Source organism: Pygocentrus nattereri, chromosome 25, assembly GCF_015220715.1.
Source record: "Pygocentrus nattereri isolate fPygNat1 chromosome 25, fPygNat1.pri, whole genome shotgun sequence".
NCBI lineage: Eukaryota > Metazoa > Chordata > Actinopteri > Characiformes > Serrasalmidae > Pygocentrus > Pygocentrus nattereri.
Genome location: NC_051235.1, coordinates 17,307,893 through 17,330,600, shown reverse-complemented (window position 1 = coordinate 17,330,600; position 22,708 = coordinate 17,307,893). Strand labels below are relative to the sequence as shown.

The 22,708-nt window shown below is 40.0% G+C and overlaps 1 protein-coding gene and 1 long non-coding RNA gene across 3 annotated transcripts in view; one reads left to right on the top strand and one right to left on the bottom strand.

Annotated features, from left to right (window-relative positions):
- Positions 1–435: 435 nt before the first annotated feature.
- LOC119262471 lies at positions 436–17,403 on the bottom strand. Its single transcript, XR_005129676.1, has 5 exons — positions 17,260–17,403; positions 12,766–12,818; positions 12,351–12,640; positions 2,090–2,149; positions 436–1,870 (listed from the first exon to the last, which is right to left on the bottom strand). It is a non-coding gene; the product is annotated as an uncharacterized LOC119262471 (long non-coding RNA).
- Positions 17,404–18,822: 1,419 nt separating this feature from the next.
- igdcc4 (immunoglobulin superfamily, DCC subclass, member 4) overlaps positions 18,823–22,708 on the top strand; it is a 113,872-nt gene continuing 109,986 nt past the window's right edge. For both annotated transcript variants that reach the window (XM_037534573.1, XM_017706212.2), the window contains exon 1: positions 18,823–19,221. In XM_037534573.1, coding sequence (XP_037390470.1) covers positions 19,155–19,221 — 67 coding nt within the window. In that variant the 5' untranslated portion in view covers positions 18,823–19,154. The remainder of the gene's footprint in view (positions 19,222–22,708) is intronic.

Below are 22,708 nucleotides of genomic sequence, written 5' to 3'. Positions count from 1 at the left end.
ATGATAAAACTGCATAATTAAAAGTGCCCAGTGAGCAAAAACATGTAAAAACGACGTCTTCATTACGTGTTACATGGTCGTCTGAAAGACGTCAGAGAGTGCAGAATGAAAGTTTTTAGGACATCGTTTAGACGTCACCTTTTAGACGTCCTGTAAACATTGAAATCCAGCCTTACTGCCTTGTAGACATCAATTATGTGCAAAAAATATCTGGAAATAGCTCTTTAATTTCTATTGAACTTAAAGGCTGAATGTATATGCTTAACTAAATCAATGGCATGTCAATACTTAGAACAGCATTTTATTTTATTTCAACTCAGAGAGAAAGAGAAGAGAGAATAATAACATTTGAACCTCTCAGACTCCTTAAGTATAAAACAGTGCAGTTACAAACAAGCCATTGCAGTTACACAATAATTCAGTGTAGTCACTGAACTGCTTTCAAAATAAAATACTAAATAAGTCCGTGCTTAAAGGGGTTAATGATGGCAGCCCACACCCCCCCCATTCTTCCAGGTGCGTGTTTCAAGTGGTCAGATGCTGCAATCCGGATCTCCGCTTCAGTGACACTTTTGTCCCATTTTGTACTTATGAATCATAATAAAACATTCAAAGTTGAAACTCCCACCAATTAATAAAACTTATTTTCAGGATATATGAAAACGCTTAACTACAGAATACAGGTGTGTGTCTTCAAGGGCCTTCTTTTTCTTTTTCCCCTTTCCCTTCATGTTGAAGCTGCCCATGAGGTTGTTAGTTAAGAGCCTTAGAACAATAAAAGTAGTCGATACATGAGCCAATTTAAGGGGAGCCTGGCCACTTCCTATTTCTGCAGTTATATTAAAAACATGACTGTAACATGCCAGGGGTGCCCCCAATCGAGTCCTTAAGGAATGGGGCTGAATGAACTGCTAAAAAGTTCAAATGGTTTCCAACCACCAGCACCTTCTTTGAATTTTGGAAAGTAGAGCTACATATTTCACTGAAAAAGCAAAAGCTTACTTGTGTATTTCCTTTTTTCTGCTACAGATTTTAAGCGGAACACTAGCATTACAGCTACTGAGGGCTGCCGGTGAGCTGATCAGCTCATTAATGGAATAAAGCAGCTTGCTTGCTTTGCTTGAGTTCAAATGTGCTGTTCTGTCTTCAGGAAATAAATGTATTCTTTTATATAAAAATGTTTAATCATTTACAAACTATGCTTTTGCTCAAATGCTCCATATTAATCCACTCATTTTGGACTCGCCTGGGAGCCCCCTCTAGCCTTTAAGAGAGCTCTCCTCTCTACATATTCTTTGTCAATACTTAAAAATGCACTCCTACCCGAACCTCTCTTGCATTCCTGTCCTGAAGTCTACACTCTTCCCTTTCAAACTCATCAACACTGTCCATTTTAACCAAATGTGTATCAAACAGAGGCGGCTCAGCTCTCCAAGCCACTTTACCTCCTCATGTATGTCTGGAAGTCTTGACAACGCTCGCTTCTGAAACACTAACCACACAATCACAATAAATCCTACCTTAGTTCAAATTTATGAAGATCTCAGTTTGTATTTATCATTGTAGACATGTAATACCAGTGTTAGATGCAGAAAATATTTCAGGCGGAACATTAATATTAATGTCATGTTCATAACAGTAACCAATAACTCATTATCTGTTTGCACTAATCTTATGTGATGTGTATGAAGACAAATTCTCAATGCAACAATAAGTGAAATTACGAATAGTAACAGTACAAGATTAAATTAGATTAAAAAAGGGTGAGAGAGAGAGAGAGAGAGAAGGGGTAAGAGCTTACAAGCCTCTGACATGGGAAATAGGTTCAGAGTGTAAGGCAGAATGGAGCCAGGCAGAGGCAAATTCACATCTGGAAAGCAAAAGAATCATGTCAGGTCAAGAGACAGTAGTGAGAGAAATGCAAAACTTAAAGGAAAAAGCGTTGGGAGTCTAAAACAGGACAGGAACCTTGAGATAATTTGAATTTGAGCTCTAAGACACTGTTTAATAATTTAAATGCAGAGTCTGTGGCCTGAAGCAGCTGTTTTTACCAATTTTATTTTACTCTATTATGAATCAAATGACTTACCAGAGGACTGAGAGGCTCTTCCACCATTAGAACTAGAACTTAGACTGCATCTGTAACAATCTGAAATCAAGATATAAACAGTACTGCAGTCACTAAAATTTACTACACAAAACCTGAAGGTTGATATATGATTGTAATTGTAGTTCAGCTGGTTGACACTAGTTTTAAAAAATCTATGCTGTAAAAAACAAAACCAGTTATTGTGCCCACTGCTAACCAGGAGGCAGAAGGTTACTAATACCATGAGAGCTAGAGCAATCTGGACTGTGTCTGGGATGATCCAAATCTAGAAAACAAGATAAGCAGCACAAGAAACAGCACTAGTGTATTCTAGTTTTGCTGGACTGCCGACTGCTGCATAGTAGCTGCAACATTTTAGTCCACCTGCCTGCATTGTCTAGTGGATGGACATGCACCAGGCACTTTTTCCCCCAATAAATACTGCAAGGAGATCATTTCCAACTGATAGACACACCACAAACTCAAACATCTGGTATATTGCATTGGTATATATAAAGGGACAGGCAATAACAAAGCAAAAATAATGTTGGAATTGATGATATTAACAAGTCTCTGTGGTGGCTCTGAAGGTGACAAGGAAAAATATGGACCCAAGAAATTCTTGGTACTTTTTATTGTTTTTATGTTTATTTGAATTATGAATATGACTTTATTCTATGGTATATTGTGATAAACTCACTGCTGAGGTCACTGCTGTTTACAAATTAGCTTAGATGCCCAAAACTTTTGCACAGTACTGTATATATATATATATATATATATATATATATATATATATATACATACACAGCATCGTTTTGACTAAATGAAGTATGGTTTCTCATTTTGTGCAGTACTACAGGTACTGAAATCAAATGAATGTGCCTTTAGAACAGAGCACAAAATTTAAAAAGGACCACAGATTAATACCAAGGTACTTGGGTGAACATTAACCAGTTTCCCAGCCCTAGTCCTGGAGTCCCCACAACTGTGCATATTTTTGAGCTTTCCCTGCTCTAAAGCTTGTCAGAGTAGGAGGTGCTGACTTAAGACAAAGAGGAATCCAACTGATCAGTTCCTTAACATGCCCTGAATTTTCATGGACATATTGTGAAGTAAGGACACACTACAATGTGCAAAACCATTGTACTCCACAACTAGAGTTAAGAAACACTGAACTAGGTTACCTAATGATGAGATACAACAGACTTACCGTATTACTTAGTAAGAAAGAAGAAACATACCTAGAATATAATCATCATATTTAGATTTTTTTGAATAGTCATCATATTTAGGTTTTTTTGACTTTCTCTCTCCTAGGTTTGCAACAGGTTCATCTTCCTGCCTTGTGTAATTGTACTTTTCACATTCTTGACAACTTACTATAAGTGAATAATCACCAAAAGTTAAGGACCCCAATTAAATTCAAAGCTAATGGCCAAATGTCAGTACTGACAAATATCGAAAAACTCTCATTCAACACCACATTTCTAGCATCTCTGTGGAAACAAGCATACTTATTTTAAAAGCTGGGCTGCTGATTAACACTTTAAATGTCGTGTTTTTGAGGTCAGTGCCTTTTGGATAGTCTGTAATCCTCTACAAAGACGAAATACACAAGACAACACTTCATATTTAAGCTACACTCACTTTCAGTTCTTAATTTAAAGATGGTATACAAAAAAAAAAGTACTGCTCAGGAATCTGTACCCAGATGTAGGTATCAGTTAAAACTTTAACTGCAATCAAAAAGCAAGATAACATTCTTATGTTTTATAATACAGCACATTATACACAGAGAATGTTTTTTCCATACAACTGTGGGCATCTTTGGACAAAGTGCCTCATAAGCTGACAAGCATAATCAATGTAGCCACTGCAGGTCCTCTCATCTGACTCAAGCATAATGGACACAGTCAGAAACAAAAACTGCGAGTATGTCTCTGGTGAAAGGATGCCTTTACGTACAACAGGTCCTGTGTATAATAAGAACTGTCTGAATTCAGTTGTCTTCCACCTGTTTACATCTTTTAATCCACGTGGTTGCCTTTTAAACTCACTAGGCATCATTCCCCTTAACTTATTCAGGTGCACGGAAATTTCACACTGCTGCCTGTTAGAAAGTCTGCAGATTTTTGGTCCATGAGTCAAATACACCAAGATGCACCTCACTACCCCTAAGCAAGCCATGTGCATGTAATCTAAAACAAATGCAGAGACGCAGTGAATTCCTGCATCAATCAAAGGAGACTTATTAGTTTGATGGTTTGTGTAATGCATTGCTCTGAATTTATCATCTGTTCTTGCTGTGCATATTTCTTGGTAAACAGTCCTTCCCAAGGCATGTGTACCTTTAACAGTACACCTCTCACAGCCATAATATGATGTATGACCTTACATACATTTCGAATGCGTCCTGGCTGGTGCATTGCACACAAATGCTTGAATTTGAACTGTATAATTTTCTCATTTTGCAGCAGACCATTTTCATTAAGTAGCTTGAACTCATCTAAAAAGTCCTTCAGGTATTCCTCAAGAGGTTCTGGCTTATGCTCGCCACAAAATAGCGCAACAACAAAGGGCTGAAAATTGTTAAATGTTGCCAAACTTGGCCAAAGCTGCGTTCTGTTAGACTTTAAAAGGGGAACACCATCAATATTTATATTAAGGCGGATCAAATCACAAGGAGGTTTAAACTGTGACAAGCTCTGACGTATCACTTTCTCCAAGCCAAAATAAATGTATTGTCCCTTATATTTCTCCTGACACTCTGTAGTTTGGGGTGTAGACAGAAGTCTACGTGCATCTTTGGGCAAGTGAAGACATCATTTGTTACAGCCCAGTGCTGAACGTCATGTCTAATATCTGGCAAATCCCTATCTAACATTTCTATGTCTGATTCTGATGAAGATGGCAGGCATTCCAAGTCAGAATAAAAATCACAACTGTCTGTTTCTGAGCCACTTATATTGCTGTCCATATTGCAGCTCCCTGCCTCAAATTCTGCTGAGTTTGAAATAGCTGTTGCATCTGGCTGAGCAAATATGTTCAATTCCCTTTTTCTTTTCCTCCATGCTCTTAAATAGGCCGTATCAGAAAAACAACTACTTTTCTCAACTTTGGAGAAACATTTAGCTTTTAGTACCAAAAGCCTAATTTGACAAATGAAACACCCTAAATTAGGGATGCAATGATACCATTTTTTTTTTCAAACCAAGTATCAGTACATGTTTTTTAGGACTCACTGATGCCAATTATGATACCACAATGAATTATTTCAAATGAGATAGTTGTTGGTGTAAATGAATGCAGTAATAGTTAAATCATTCAATTTTAGCTGATTTTAGAGCATTAGCTATCTATGCTAACTACGTTAATTATCTTGTATGGAGTAGCATGACAGCGGAGAACACTGGGTGTTGTTCCACATCAGAAAAACACTTCTGCACAGCTGGTACAGACAGCACTGTCTAAACTTTAGCTGTTTCGTTTAAATAATGTGCTGCACACCTGAGTACTGAGTAAACTCACTGAGAAACTGTGCAGCTTGGCTAACCACAATGTGTACTGAAATTTACACGGTAGGACAATAAAGTCTGTCTAAAGCCTATTTCACAAAAAACAAAAAAATCAGTTTTAACATGTACACATAACTATTATATTCAGTAAAACAAAGTAAATTCAGCATGTATTTTACTTTAGAAGAAACTCTTCCGCCTCTGTGTCTCCACCTGTATTGGGGAAGCAGCTGTGATATTGTGTGACTATGACAATAGCTGCGTTCACATTACCAGGCTGAAGTGGACGAAGAACACAAATCATGTACTTGAGTTAGAGCAGAGATACCCTTGAGTTAAAGTAGAGAAACTGCATATAAACATTAGAGCTTGCTAGAATTCAGGGGGTCAAAAGTAGAAGTAAAGGTTGCATTAGCCATCTGTGGCGTTAGTTAGAGGTTAACAATTTGTAAAAATTGCCTGATGGAATGGTGTAGCATTGCATATCCTGTTGGTACAGACATGTTTTGACATTCTGAGTATTAGAACCAGATGACTAGTGTTTTTTAATTATTTGGCATATGATTATAAGATTTCCAATTACAACTCCAGCTGACGGCCCGGGTTTTCAACCAAGTCAGAACATCTATGGTCATCCAAAACCGAGCCTGACGGACTGGCCTGTTATCAACCAGTTCTGAACGTGTGCGGACGTCGCTTGCTTACTGGGGAAATGCTCCATTCTACAGAAACTTACCTAGTCAGAATTGTTTACAGTGGTGCTGATAGGAACCAAGTCTAAAAGCTACATCACAAAGTTACAACAAGGAATGATTTTCATTCCTGCCTGATGCCTGAGACCTTGTTTTACGATAGTTTTGCAATAAGAGTTCACATTAAAATGTATTTTTTAAGTCCATTTATGGCACAGAGGCACATGCAAGGCATTGTAAGGCAAAATAGTCCCCTAGTGAAAACTTTTCAGATGTACTACTATTTCATCAATAATAATATTACATATAAAACTTAGAAGACACATGTAGATTCTCTGGTTAGTATGTATAGTAAATGTAACAGCTATACGTGGACATTGCAACCCCTGGTTCCTATCACCACCACTGTAAAGAGTCTGTACGTTTTTCTAGAACAAAGCATTTCACAACAAACCACCCTATATGACTTCAGAATCAGAATCCTTTATAGGTCCCAGAGGGAAATGGCAGTTGTTAAGAGTTGCAACCATTTATGTGAAAGAATAAACACTTTAATAATTTAGAGAAATTTGCAATATGTACATGAGATTTAAGTTCTTATCAATACAGAAAAGTGGCAGTGACTGTGATAATAAATATGAAATATAAATAGTTATTGCACACACAATTGTTATTATTATTACACATATGAACAGTTTGGTATTGAGTTTTGCACAGATGAACCACGCTTTGTGAATCACACACTGAGGGAGGAGTTATGGAGTTTGATGGCCACAGGTATGAATGACTTCCTGTGGCGCTCTGTGGTCATTTCGGTAGAAGTGACTTTGTTTACATCTCAGTTGAATTAGGCAGAAAATTTGAAATAACAATTAAATTCGCTTTATGGTAAAATATACATTCAGCCGTTCTAAACGTTTGACTACTGTATGTACTGGAATGGGTCTAGACTGCTTTCTCCCCCTCTACATGTGTACTGTTACAGTATGGAAGGCAAAGACTGATTGTATGTCAGAGATGTTAGACACATATGCCCTCTGAGCGAGTTACAGAAAGGAGAAAAGCCAAGGTGACTTCCGCTGTCCACTCATGCTAACAGATTGTTTTGCTAATGAACTGATTCAGAATTAGAGATGAACATGTCTGTTCCTCACTGCTTCATTATCATTGTCCCGTCCACTTCCTCTCTCGCTCTCTCTCTCTTTCTGAGCTGAGCCGCATGATTGACTGGATTTGCCTATGGGAGGCGGAATGAAGAACTCAGCCACCTGCCACTTGATGTGAATTCCTCACATTGTGTTGATGGACATATTCCTCTCACGTCCGCAGCAGACATATTCAGTCCCGAAGCATTTAGTTGGATCTGAGTAGTTAAGATGCTTCTGGACACTTCCGGATTTGTCCTGCTGCTGATGTCAGCTGTAACATCATCAATAAAGACAAATGAAACTGTTCCACTGGCAGCCATGCGTGCCCTTGCCACCATGTTTGACAGGTGTGTGTTTTGAGCAGTTTTTTTCTCCACATTTTCCTCATTCCATCTTTCGAGTACAGCCTAACTTAAATACCTGCAATATTACAGTGCTGTGGAGTTATACAGACCAACATATTGTTTATCTACTGTCAAAAATGGCCATTAAAGGTGCAGTGTGTAAAATGTAATGGCATCTAGTGATGAAGTTGCAGATTAAAACCAACCGAATGCCTCTCCCTCACCTACCCTTTCTAAGCATGTAGTAGAACCTACTGCAGCTGTCAGATTTTCTGCTGTGCCGATTTTGTTTTGCTTGACGTTTTTGTTTGTTTGACGACGGGGATTCACCCTCCCTCGCTTTTTCTTGGGTTTGTCCGTTCTGGGCTACTGTAGAAATATGGCTGCACAGTAAGCCAGCCTCAGGACTCATTCTAAGCTAACAAAAATACAATGATTTATCCCATTTTCCTTTTCTGCTACAAGATGCCCCTAAACCTTATATAGTACAAGTTGTTCATTTTTTCAGTGCCAGAAAAAGTAAGAAATATATTTAACAGAACATCACAATTAATATTAAATATAATATGAAATCTGTCAGTATTTAATTTGTCCACTCTTTACTTTTGTGTTCTCTATCGCCACTTTAACTCTTCCATCCTTCCAGCTCTCCAACCAGAAGCTGTTCCCAAAGGAGTCACTGACATTATGTCCTCCTTCAAACAAACAGCATGACTCACAAGCAGCTACACATCTAATTTAGCTTGTCTGTTAATTGCCACATTTAGTGGGAGTGTTTGAGTAGGGGGGTAAGCTGTAATAAAAGCAAATGGGGTAAGTACTTATTGAATCCTTAAATTTGATACTATATTTTTGTTGCGACATAATATTATGTTTTCTGCTTTTTCTTGACACTGAAAAATGAATTTGAAGTTAAATGAACTTAAAATGGCTGGAAATGTAATAAGTGAAAGGGTCTCAGACTTTTGCACAGTACTGTATATCATTTTCTGGGTTTTTATAATATTTAGAAAAAATACAGTTCAAAATACATAAAAACCTAAATAGTAAGTGTTTTTCTGAAAATCTGTTTTCAGTGAGGTTAAATGGGAGCTCGAGCCAAAAGTCAAATGTAACAGTTTTCTGCTGAAAACGCCTTTTTAACTCAAACGGGACATGCATTTTGAAAGTAAGAGAAACTGCATGCAGTTTGGGCTGCGAACGCTGTTTTAAATGTTTTTTTGTTTGTGCACTGTTTGTTTATTGACCTTGAGGCTATTTCTGTCTTCAGTTGGGCACAGAACTCCAAACTCTTAAAAAAGACGGTTCTTCAAGGGTTCTTTGGTGGTTGTAAATAGAACCACGAACACTCAAAGAACACTTTGCCTGATTAAAGGTTTCTTTGCAGCATAAAACGGTTCATCAGACCGATATAAAATGCGGTGTAGATGGTTCTATATAGAACCTTTTTGATTGAGTCATTGTGTGTGACGTTATGAAGTAAAGACGTATGGTGTGGTCCATAAAACATCCACCAACTCTGACCTGACACCTCTGGTGTTTTTTGACAGTTTGTTGGAGTTTACTGATACAACATTAACAATTCGCCTCGTAGACACATTTAGACTGATTACCCTTTATATCCTTCTCTTTTTTCTCCACTCCTTCCTCCTTTAACCTTCTGAATATTTAGTTGGGTCCTCATTAAGGCAAGCCTGCCCCCCCCCCTCCCTCTCTCTCTCCCCTTTCTCTCTCTATATCTTCCAACTTCACTTTTTCCCTCTTTTCTCTCCCCTCTCACTCTGTTTTTCTTTCTTTCTGTCTTTTTCACTTTTCTTCTCTGGTTTTCTCTCCTTTCTCATTCAGCCTCCTGAATATTGTGTAGAGCCCTCATTAAAGGCACTTTCAATAGCAAGCCTGCCTCTCTCTCTCTGTCTCTGTGCCCATTTAACTACTCCCTCAGTGACAGGACACTTGAGGTGATGTGTTAGCGGAGGACAGAGGGACGATTCCTCTTTTCACCATCGTGTATCCTTTTGCTGGGATTAAAAATCCACTTTTAAACTCATTAGACAGAGAGCTCACTCTTTCACTGAGTGCTGTAAGTGCGAGTGATGGGGCTTGGTGTTCCCTCTCTCTCTCTCTCTCTCTCTCCTCACACCACCTGCTCATCCACTCAGAGAGAGAGAGAGAGAAAGAGAGGTGGAGTGTGGGATTGGCAGAGAGCACAGTGATGGAGCACTCATTAGCCTCTCTATAGCCAGTTTCAGGCTTCACTGAAACAAAAGGGAAAATTAGATTTTTTCCACCTGTTTAATGTCATATTTGATCATTTGAAGTCTGAAAGCTTGAGATATGATATGACGATTCTGATTGTGGACCACATTTACATGCTTTTAAGCAAGCCACAGCTCTATGCTGTGGTCATGCTGCTCATGAATTTGGGGAGGTGTTCTTGTCTGTATTTATTTATTCATCAATAATAAACACATACATTTAAATGCAAATGTTTGGGCACCCCTGTTTTGTTCACTAACATTAGAATAAATGCAAATAATGCATTGGGATTTCTGTGTCAGTTTGTTAGCTCTGTTATTTGCAAAGCTCTCCTCTAGGAAATCCAGCATTTACAGTTACCATCCAGTACCTGCTTCAGCTAATCAGTTCTTCATTAATCAAATCAAGTGTGCTGCTTATGGAATTAAATCAGTGCAGAGGTTGGAGTGCAGTGAGAAGTCAGGAATTAGAGCTGTGTTCTTCTAATCAAGATATCAACGACTGTAAAAAATGATGGGCTTTAACAATTTGCTTGGCTGCTTAAGACTTTTCCACAGTACTTTATACTATATACTTTATACTTAGTACTTTGTACTAAATCTAATAAAAATGTCTTAAGCAGCCAAGAAAATGGTTAAGTACACACATACATACAAACATCACGATTTATTTATTTATTTTTGTCTTTGTGTTAAAAGCCTCCATATTGATTTCCTTATATGTGAGATCTAATAAAGGATTGTGACTTATTTGACAGGGATAGTAATTATAAACATTGTTACATGAAGATGCAGTAAACAGAATGTACACAGAGCCTCAAGCTGAAGCTACCTTAGCAGAAGTGATCACAGTAAAAGCATACGTGATGTGTTATAATGGAGAGAGAATAGGATGGAGGTAGACCCTTCTGACTGTGTGTGTGAGACAGGGGCCTGGACACAGATGGGGTTTGTATTTGGAATAAGGGGCGGGGCTAAGTGTCTAAAGCTCCGACCACTATTGTTCATCAGACAGCTCTATTGTTTCCCTGCTACACACACACACACACACACACACACACACACACACACACACCCTAAAGGCTGAGCTTTTGTGTGTTTGTGCCCATACAGCTAGAATGACCATGACATGAGGCACACCAGGAGGCTTTATTAACACAAGCACCACCAGAGTACTCTCTCTCTTTCTATCTGTCTCTCTCTGTTTCTGCTTATTCTCTCTCTCTTTTCTCTTTCTCTGTGCTTTTCTTTCTGTTCTCTCTCTTTCTCTCTATACCTTTCTTTAAGCTCTCTCTCTCTCTTTCTCTATGATTTTCTTTCTGTTTTCTCTCTTTCTCTCTATACCTTTCTTTCGGCTCTCTCTCTTTCTCTATCTCTCTCTCTCTCTCTCTCTCTCTACTTTTCTTTCTGCTCTCCATCTCTTTTTCTCTCTATATCTTTCTATCAGTTCTCTCTCTTCCTTTCTCTTTCTCTATGCTTTTCTTTCAGTTCTCTCTCTTCTCTCTCTCTGCCTTTCTTTCTGTCTCTCTTTTTTTCCTCAACCTGTCTCGATCTCTTTTTCTTGCTTGCCCTTTCCATGCCTGTTTCTCTCTCTCTGTCTCTCTCACTCTCTATATCTGTCTCTCTGTCTGTATTAATGTCTCTCTCTCAATTCAATTAATTTGTACTTCTCAATTTGATTAAGCTAATTCAGTTTTATTAGACTATATTTACTATATTTAGTTATTGATTCTCAAAGCATTATTGAAAAAACAAGAACAAGCATTTAAATCACAGGAAAATGTTTTCTCTCTGTCTCTCTCTCTCTCTGTCTCTCTCTCTCTCTGTCTCTCTCTCTCTCTCTCTCTCTCTCTCTGTCTCTCTCTCTCTCTCTCTGTCTCTCTCTCTCTCTCTCTCTCTCTCTCTGTCTCTCTCTCTGTCTCTCTCTCTCTCTCTCTCTCTCTCTCTCTCTGTCTCTCTCTCTCTCTCTCTGTCTCTCTCTCTCTCTCTCTCTCTCTCTCTGTCTCTCTCTCTGTCTCTCTCTCTCTCTCTCTCTGTCTCTCTCTCTCTCTGTCTCTCTCTCTCTCTCTCTCTGTCTCTCTCTCTCTCTCTCACTCTCTCTCTCACACACACACACACACACACACACACACACGCACACACACACAGACACATACACACACACACTTCAGACAGCCTGCAGTGTCTCTACGCAGTGAGCCACCTTCCAATGCACCTTCTAACCTTTTGTGTGCATAATCTTGTTTACTGTATCTAAGTAATAGTAAACACCCCCCCCCCCCCCCCAACTCTTTCCATCCCCACCTCTCCTCTCCTGTTCTGGGCTCTGTGCCAGCCTGAACCCGCCCAGCTGGCATCACCGCTTCCTCCACAGCCAGTCCAGACACCCTCTCCGCCCATGTGCCACTCAAACCTAAGGCTCAGTAACCATGGAGATCTTGCCCGCCATGCCAAGCGTCCATTTCACCCCCCCACCAGCGCAGAGGGGTGGGTGGGTAGCTGGAGGCTTGGTCCTTTTTGGGACTGATATAGTGCAGTTTTTTGAAGTTTGAGTTTCACTTTCTGTCAGAAAGCAGGTGTTTTGCAGCACTGGTCTGAAATCAGAATTATAAATTAGCATCATATTAATTTGGTTCCTTCTAACGCTGGCTAATCTATTTGCAATATTGATGACTAATTCCTGAGCTAGAATATATAAAGCTGTAGCAGCTCCACTTACCTCCTGAAGGGGGTGCTGTGATTTCACTGCAAGGCTAGCAGCTCTTCTTACAGCTTTAAAAAAGATTAGTAGCTAATTAACTGTAAGTGGTTTTTCATTTATACATAGATGTTCACTGGTTTTGCCAGTTTATCTGGAAACCTACATTCATGAAAAAATGACTCAAATAAAGAAGATATCAATTGTGTATTTCAATCCTCAACATTTACAGGCCTGAAATACAACTGGGATGAGAAAACAACCATTACCGCATCAGAGAATTAAACTTTTTCAGCTTTTTTTGCTACAGTACACTTAGAAAGAGTTCTTTGGTTCATACAGAATAAAAATCTTGTGAATGTGAAGACTTAAATGGTGTAACGTACTGACCACCCCAGAGTCCAGACCTCAACATTATGAATTATTAAATGCTTTTGGGATCTTGAGAAGCAGAAAATGTAACTAACTTCTAAGACTGAACTTGGTGTTGAAAAATATCCCTGCAGAGCACAGCAAGTCTCCTAAAAAGGATGGCCTTTGTAAGAAATCAGAGGGTGGATACACTAAATACTGAAGCTGAAATAAAAATAATTGTATTGCCATCACATCTAAGTGGAAACTGGATGTGCAAAAAAAAAAAAAGTAAGTGTATAAGTTAACAAGCGTTCCGTATGTTTGATCTCTGCCTCCTTGCTTTTTTGTTGTAAGCAGGCCTAATATGAAAACAGCAGAACTCATCCAGGGTCTCCCAGCCTGCACACAAACACAGACACACACTGAGTCACTCCACTATGCAGCGACAAAAGACACCTTTGAAGTGGAGAAAAGGGAACGAGGCCAGATCAGAGAGGATCACTGTGCTGAGGCACCGCGGGAACCAAGCATTCCAGTCGTGCAGTAAGCGGGAGACCCTCTTCCCATGGAGGCTCTGCTCTGTGGCTGCAGCCTAGCAGTCTGGGTGTGCTTCCCTCACACCAACTTACACTGCAGTTTGGTGGTAAACAGGTGAGATACATCACAAGTTGTGGCCAATCATAGACAGGCTTTTGACTCTGCATTACAGGGAGAATCACCTTGGCCATGAAAATGACATTGGCATGAATAATGAATGAGTGAATGAATGAATGAGATTTAATGGCTTTGTGCACAGAGCTCAGACAGGCCTCATCAGACTCTCGCTTTAGTAGAAGTTGCTGTTATCACCAACAACGAAAAACCCCTTTTAACTTTACAATAATAATTTAATATTATAGGAGTCGAAAGTGCAGATTCCTAATGTTGAAATGACATCTCATTAGTGCTTGTAAGTAGAAGAGGAGATATTTTAGGCTATTATGACTTAAATTTGATGAAATGTTATGAGTCCTTTTCACACTCTGATGCTGTTACAAGAAAATAGCAAGAAAGCAGATAAAGCCAGTTAGTCTGCTAGTCGTCCAAACATGGAAGTAAGGCAAGAAAATGCACACACAACACACGCTAAGAAGAATAGGGGATATAGCTAGGCTGTTTCTTCGAAAAAATTACATTTTTGCCTTTCAACTTAACTAACCTGTCTGGAAAATGTTGGCTTGTTTTAATATATATATATATATATATATTTATAGCATAAACATGTTTTTTTTGTTCAATCAAACTCAAGACGCTGCCTTTGCTACTTCCACTGTCGTCCCACAATGGTCATATTATCGTATCTTCTTTTCTGTTGGCTGTTTCTTCCACCTTCACCTCTAGTTCTTTTTTGCTAAAATGTAAACAAATGGGGGCGTCACGTAGGTGTGGTGGGTAGCGCTGTCGCCTCACAGCAAAGAGGGCCTGGGTTCGATTCCCCGACCGGGTGACCGGGGTCCTCTCTGTGTGGAGTTTGCATGTTCTCCCTGTGTCTGCGTGGGTTTCCTCCGGTTTCCTCCCACAGTCCAAAGACATGCAGTCAGGTCAATTGGACATGCTAAATTGCCCCTAGGTGTGAGTGACTGTCTGCCCTGCGATGGGCTGGCGACCTGTCCAGGGTGTATCCTGCCTTCCGCCCGAAGACTGCTGGGATAGGCTCCAGCACCCCCCCGCGACCCTGATGGAGAAGCGGCTTAGAAAATGGATGGATGGATGTAAACAAATGAAAAATGTATGTCACAGCCTGTAAGGTAAGCTGTAAAACACACCATAGTCTAGGTAAGAAAGCAATGAAAGTCTTAAGGAACTAATTAGGATCATATAAAGAGAATCTGTGAAGAACTTCCTTCTTTGAAGAATTGCATTTAAGAACATTCTTACAAACTTCTTAGAGTTTGGGTTAGGGTTAGGGTAAGCATTTGCAATTTTTTTTAAAGAAAGCTTTTGGTGAATCCGGCCCCAGGTGTCAGTAAACGAGTTGAACGGGAAAACACGCTTAATGACAATTTCTGTTTTCAGACCCTTCTTAAAAAAATAGGGTTCTTCAAGGGTCCTCTAGAAAAAAGAAAGTGGTTCCACACAGAACCATGAAAACTCATGAAAATGTTTCTATTTATCACCAAAAAGGGTTCTGCCATAGTAAAAACCTTGACATCATACCAGTAGCAGAACCCTGTTTAGTGCTATTTAGAGCCAACTACAACACACTCTCCATCAATCATCAAAACACCCTTTAATAAATAGAGTTCGTGGTTCTACATGGAACCACTTTCTTTACGAACCCTTAAAGAAGGAATGTGCATCGACAAGCTTTTTGAAGGGTTAAAAGATTTCTTTGTCTATGTCTATTTCTGCCATTTCTTTGTCCATGAAAACTCAACAAAACTGTCAATACAGAACATAAGTATTTAAATATAGTTTATTACTAATCTGATGCTGAAGTCATATTCCAGGGCCCCCATTACAGAAGTACAAATGAGATCTACTATACATGTTGATGTTAATTAATGTATTCTGAAATTTATTTATGCATTTTAACAATGTTATTTGTGGTTGTAGTGATTATTTTCAGTATTTTAAATGCAGCCTTTGTGCTAAGGTCCCCCCCTCCCCCAACACCTAGCAGTTACTCCACTCACAATCACAGTAACATCTCTGGACATCTAAGGGTTAAGAGAACTCCTGTCCTGCTTTTCCCTCGTAGCCAACACTCTCAGAGAATATGATGACAGCTGTCACTTCTGCCTTTGTCTTTCTCTTGATGGATGATTTATGACATCTTTTCTTCTCCAGCACGTCTCTCTCCTCTTCTTTCTCTCTCCATGTCACGTCTGCTAGATTTAGAAAAAGGACTGCATGGTGACCTTCTCTCGCAGGAGACTTCAGACCTGAGATGCTAAAGCTCTGCATGGCTAAGCACTATCTTACACTTCGTTTAGCTCATGAAACCATTGCTAATGAGTCCTTGAGTTGAAACATGCACATTAAAAAAGCAGAGTTTCATAGTGGTGCAGTTTTCCAGGTCCAGACTTTGGCACCCCATGTGACTATGACCAGAGTAGACATAACATCAGTAAAATATGTCTCTGCATCCAACTGTGAGGGAACATCTGGATGCTGAAGAGCCCAGTGGCCATGAACTCAAGCAATTGTGTTTTGAGGAGTGCTTATGAAAGGCAAAGACCATCATTCATTTAATTAAATGAAAATCAATTAAATGAAGCCATTTAAGGGGTTAATTTAAGGGGTTAAGTGCAAGTTATTCTGTAAGCGACTCTATTTTTTGTGTCCACCCTGATTACACCTTTATTACACCCTACACAGGGTGTCCACCCTTTATTACACCTTCCGTTCTTTTCAGGAGACTCGCTTTCTGTTTTCCAAAGAAATCTGCAAGGATTTTTTACAATTCTCCAAAGTTCAGTCTTATAAGTTGGTTGTATTTTCTGGTTCTCAAGATGCAAGTAATAAATAACAGATTCGGTTGAGGTCTGGACTGCGGTCAGTCCATTGTTTCGAGGACACCAGCTGCTTCTTTGTTTGATTTGCAAATGTTCTTCTTTTTTGGTCTATTTTCTTTTCTCAGTAATACTTTCTTGTCAGCTGTACATCTTTTCAGACCCAAAGTGCTGTCCTGTCTTCTCACAATGGAAGGATGTACAGAAACACCTGTGGATTTTTTCAGATCTGAAGCAAGAGTGGAGCTTAATTTCGGCCTGTATCTCAAGGAATAAAGAACTGTTTGTATGCTAGTGACAGTTTCGGTGGTCTAACAGGTTTTGCATGATTACCTGGAATCATATTTTCTAAACTTTAGCTTTGGAAAATTCTGGGTTTTTTTCACACAATTGAGATTCTCCTTCCTTACGCAGGTGGATTATAATCTTACAACCTCAGACATGTCTCCTGAAAAATTAATGACTTAATGGCTATTTTGACTAAAGATTAAATGAAAAAAAGAGTGGTCTCTGAATGTTGAGCAGAAAAAAAAACTCTTTAAAAGACATTTTGCACTTATAAAACGCCACAACATTCAGTTTTTTGCATTGTTCTTTTAAGAACCGAAGGTGCCTGAAAAGGCTTTTCAGTAGAGAATCTGAAGTAACTGCGTAATTTTGCTCATACCTTGGCTTAATCTGCGCCTGGATAACTATCCCCTTGTCCCATAACGGCTTCTCCCAGCGCTCGGTAAAACGCTCACTGCGCTTTGATCTCTCTCTCTCCTCTGGCTCTGTTTGGCCCCAGTGGCTTCTTCGGGGGGTTTGTGTGTGGAAGACAGCCAGCGCTGTCAGGTCTGTGTGTGTGCTTTTGAGAGTAAGAGAGAGAGTGTGAGTCACTCAGTGGGCTCCTGTGTATGTGCTCGTTTGTGAGCCCCCTGAGCACACGGCCCTGTCTGCCCTTGCATGTGTGTGAAGCACTGGAAGGGCTATGTGTGCGTGTGTGTGTGTACATTGTATTTGTGTGTGTATGCGAGTCCCCATCTGTGGGCCTCTGCTCCCCACTGCCCAGCCTGGAGGAGCACATGATGGGGCTGCTGTACATGTGCTCTCTCACATCCTCTGATAAGGAGGGGTGGGGTGGGGAGGGAGGGTGCTTTCTCTTTCAAGGTCAAGCCAAACAGGGCCTCTCATGAAACTACCTGTGCATTTCTTGTTGTGTTCAGATAATAAAGACTCCCCATGCTAAGCTAATGATGATAATGCTGCAGTTCCTTGCATCACATATAAAGTTGAAAAACAAAGGAAGGCATGTTCTAGCAGGAGCTGAGAGAGTGAATTTCTGTCGTGGCAGATTCACTCACTCACTGGAGTGTCCAGCAACTAACAGAAAGATATGAAACTAAAATTGTATTGTGGCATTTGGATATATGGATGCTGGAGTGTTCCCAGACTGAATGCACAACGTTTGCACAAACAATGAGTCAAACAATGTCATTCAGAATGGTTCACTGCAGAGAAATGTATCATCTCTGATTTCCTTTACAGAGGTCATGATGCAAACATGCATACAGCTATTTTATTTACTATCCAAAATGAATAGTGAACCTAATGTGAGTTTTTGTATAAAATATTGATAATAGTGTTAAAAGTAGTGGTAAATCTGAAACCTTTCTCACTATTGTAAATGTCTCAGGCATCAGGCATCACATTTTTTGTAAAAGTCTGTGAGGTACTTTTTAAAAAGGAATTACACACTTCAGACATCTGGTTCCTATCACCACCACTGTAAACAATTCTGACTGTATCGGTTTCTCAAGAAGTTTCTCTAGTTTCTCAGAGAATGTTTGCATTTCAGGCTTATGCGATCTGAATAGCTTTCCATTTGAACCATTTAACTATACAGAATATTTGAAATTTGATTCCCACTTTAAAGAGACTAAATGTGAATCCAGAATGACTGATGAAATCAACATTTTGATGTGGGAACACTGGGTTGGTCCTCACGACCTTTTCTCTCGTTTTCTTTCTTCTTTTTTCTCCTCTTTTGAGATAAAATGCACAACTGTGGAATCTAAACGAACAAAAAGGTTTTGAGAGGTTAAGCCTAGAGCTGGGTGTGTGTAGCACAGCGGCCTTTAGCTCTAATCAATAGAAATGCCCCACAATGACAGGAATACCAACTCCTGCTTGTATGTTTGTGAACATGTGTGTGGCTGAGAGAGAGAGAGAGAGGGGACAGAGGGGACTGGCAGTGTTTCAGGCGACTCCAGTGGACACCTAAAGCGGGACTTACCGGTGTGTGTGAGTGAAAGGCAGAGAGAGAGAGAGGGGAGTGTGTGTGTGTGAGTGAGTGTGTGTGTGAGTGTGTGTGAGTGTATGTGTGTATGTGTGGAGCAGCTAATACACTAACACGCATTGAACGCTGGCGCACAACATGGCGATGGTTCGCCGGGAGACTGGCCGGCTCTCTCCAGACTAGCGCCGCCGCGCTGAGCTGCTCGGCTTTGGGAGAAGCTGCGAGCAGAAGGGCGCTTTCCTCTGAGCTCCACAGCGAGAGAAAAAAAGAAAAAAGAGCTCCACATGGCGCTGAATAGCTGCTGGGTCTTCTGTCTCCTCTCGCTGGGCTGCTGTGGACTATCCTCGCAAGGTACAGAGCAACACCATCCCTTAATCTCCCTAATCCCGAGAAAAGAGAGTGTTTTGGTGCTGTGTTTGTTTTGTCGGTCTTGGCAGGACGTATGTGAGAGTGTGGTGCGGATGTACAGACTCGTAATGGTTTTTCATCATTTTGCACCTTGCTTGGTCTCACGCGGTGGTATTTTTTAAATACTGCTCACAAAAACGTGGTCACGGGACCCTGTTCGAACATTTGGACTGTTCGTGAGAAGACATGTGAGGTAAAACTTTCATTCTGGGCGATTTTTCTCAGGCTCTTGTGGACTTTAAAGTTGCAGCGGGCATGTTTTGAGAGGAACCTTTATTATTAGCTTGGTTGCTGTGTGTGTGGCGAGGGGGGGAGGCTGGAGACCAGACACGCTTGGTTTCGACTAAATAGGACATGCAGGCTCCATGGCTAGAGCACATTTGTCCTTTTCTCTGAAAAATAGCCTTTCTCGTTCCCTCAGTGCGTCCTCGCTTGGGCAAGGTCTGTTGCTCGTCTCTCACGTACTTTTCCCCTGGAGTACTTTTTTTCTTGTTTGTTTTAAAAGTTTGAAGGTGGAGTGGCAAAAGGGCAAAGGAAATGTAAGTCATGTTGCAATCATCCTGTGGCAGACTCAACGTTACATAATGAAAACCCCGAAATTCTTTAGCTTAGTGGTGTTTCACTCATAAAGAGGATTCAATGTGCTGACTGACGATTAATGCTATTGCAGTAGCTTCGGAATCAGAGAACGGCTCGATTTTTTCCACATCAGGAGCGTTATTTTCTTCCACACCTGTTTTCTGACAAACCCCGCCCCCTTGTGCTCGGCTCGGCTCGGAGCGCCCCGCCTCCTGTCGGCAGACTCCTTGTGAGGATGCACTACCAGCCAATCCTAGCACAGAGGGGCGTGGCTTGTGCAGAAAACAGGTGGGAAACACACAATAACGCATATTAGGTACCGCAGTAGATGCTATGAAGTCTTGTAACAACTAACCTTTGGCTGTCGACCAGAAAGCGCTGCTGCCAACACTGTTTACACATGACTTTATTAGTCTTATTTTTATGAATATGATTAAGCGCAAGACTAACAATTGCTTTTGATCTCTGCTTATTAGTATTTTATTAATGTAGATTATACAAAGTATCAGTAGCGAGGAATTCATTTAAAGAAATTAATTTAAAGTCAGTATTTTTTTCATTTAAAGTAGGCTGTTGGTAATAATAATAATAATAATAATAATAAGTTCAATTTATATAGCGGCTTTCACAAACCCAAGGACGCTTTACATTATAAAAAAATACTACAGTGAGGAAAAAGGAAGGTTTTTAGCAGGGATTTGAAGGAAGACGGAGAAGAGCAGTTACAAAGAGTGGAATGTAGAGAATTCCAGAGTTTGGATTTGAACATTTGATTGCAAACTAATTATCTGAAACTAAACGCTGAGCTTGGTGCTCAGCTGGTGTTTTATATAGGAATCCAAATCGAAACCCAGTTTGAAGACCTATTTGAATGTCTGTATTTGAAGATTTTCTTGTTTGTTACAAGGTAAAATGTAGTGGTGGTATGCAGTGAAAATAACAACAGTACTAGAGATGGACCGATGAGTGTTTTTAGGGCTGATTCCGATCAGTGATCATCTTTCAGCACGATTGGGCATAGCCGATACCGATCGAAGGCGGGGCTAGAGTCTTAAGGCCTGTTCACACAAGATACTGTTTTTTTGGACAAAAATAAAAAAGGATGCGATTTTAACGTAGTGGAACTTTCACACTGTCTGAAGCGTTTTTCTGTCTGAACACTTTGAACCTATTTTTCTTTTAAGCACTTCCGCTAAACAGTGCCGACACTGGGCACATCTCGGTCTACGAAAAAGACAACACTGGGAGTCTCACCACCTTTTACAAAAGCTAGCTGAACCTGCATAATGAGCGATTCTGCAGGTATTTTCTCTGAATTCGAGGCTCTGCTTCTGCTAGTTGTTCCTCATTAAACAGTTAAATACAGTCACTTTAACGTACTCTGTGTCATTTATAGCCTTTTAGCTCTTGTCTGCCGTATAACTTCTGCATGTTTTCAGTCAGCATTTCGCTGTTGTCGGAAGAAAGCCTCGTATCTCCAAAATTGGAACTTTACAGGAGAAAGAGAAGATATATTGTAGTTTTAATGCAAGTCAGTGGAACCAGACATCTTTCCAAGTCATTTTGGGCCCTTTCTTTTGCTCCATTCATCATGAAATTTACACACAATGTAAAGGGCAACAGATCCTTTGAAATTATGTCAAAAACTGAAAAATGGCAAAAACGGAGATACAAGGTTTTCTTCCGACAGCAGCGATTTGCTTGTTGTATAAACTTTTGTGCTTGGCTCTGTTCATTTTCAAAACTTCACATACATTTTTTCTTTCCTTAAAAATAAGCCTTTAGTCCCTCAAGCCTCTGGTCTCTATTTCCATCTAGTATTTGAACGAGGAACTGCAGGGTCCTGTGACCGAGAAACCTTGCGCAGGACTGCAGCAATCCTTCAATATGGCTCATATGTTTTTCTCTCTGGTTCAGCTTAGTTACAGAAATATCGACTGATCGCCGATCACATGTAATGTCTCATGAAGTCCCCTTGGGTACATTGCACAAGATAATCTTGAAAAAAGTTGTAAAATATACTTATTATATTATAGAAATTTAGATAGAATGAAATTGGTAGCAACAGTGAGGACTTGTTTCTAGCCATATCTGAGCTCTTTTTGCTTTAGTTTGCTTTAAATGGTGGCATAAAGACAGTGAATTCTTCTTGATTTTTTTCTTTAATCTTTTCAAGAACTCCTGAACTCCTGCCTGTTAGCTGTGAGTAGTTACAGCATTCTGTTTAAACCCTGCATTTCTCTTTTGACCCTAAGCAGCTAAACATGCTCAGTATTATCTGATCATACATGGCTTCCAGTTAAGGTTAAAGTTGTACTGATGTTTTAAAACATGTTCAATGGTTTTCTTGTTCATTGCTTCTTTGTGCAGCACTTCCAAACAGCCTCTCAGTGGAGGTACTGTGTGTCAGTGTGGAGGTGGTGTTGTTTTCAAGACTTTGTGAGCCCAAGATGCAGTCAAGGTCTGAATCTGAAACTTGAGCTTGTTGCATTGTTCGTTGTCTCTTGCGTTATTGTCCTCACTCTGTGCAGACGACATGAAGTTGTGTTCTTGGTGAGAGTTTAAAATTTTGTAGCCTTTTTTTAGCGGTAAGTTCACTGTTTTGTGTCTAGTTGGTTGCTGCTTTGCGGAGGTAAGCAGTCAGCTGTTTCTCTTTGGTTACGCTGATGTCTTTTTACTTTATTACAGGATTTATTACATATAATTAAGCAAATGGTGGTAAGTAGGAAAGGCTAGACTACCAAATAATGCCTGCTGATTGCTCTAACTGTGATGGTTTTTACAGGTCAGAATGTCTGGCACACTTCTATAAATAAAGGTTCCTAAATGGTTCTTGGCTTAGACATATGGT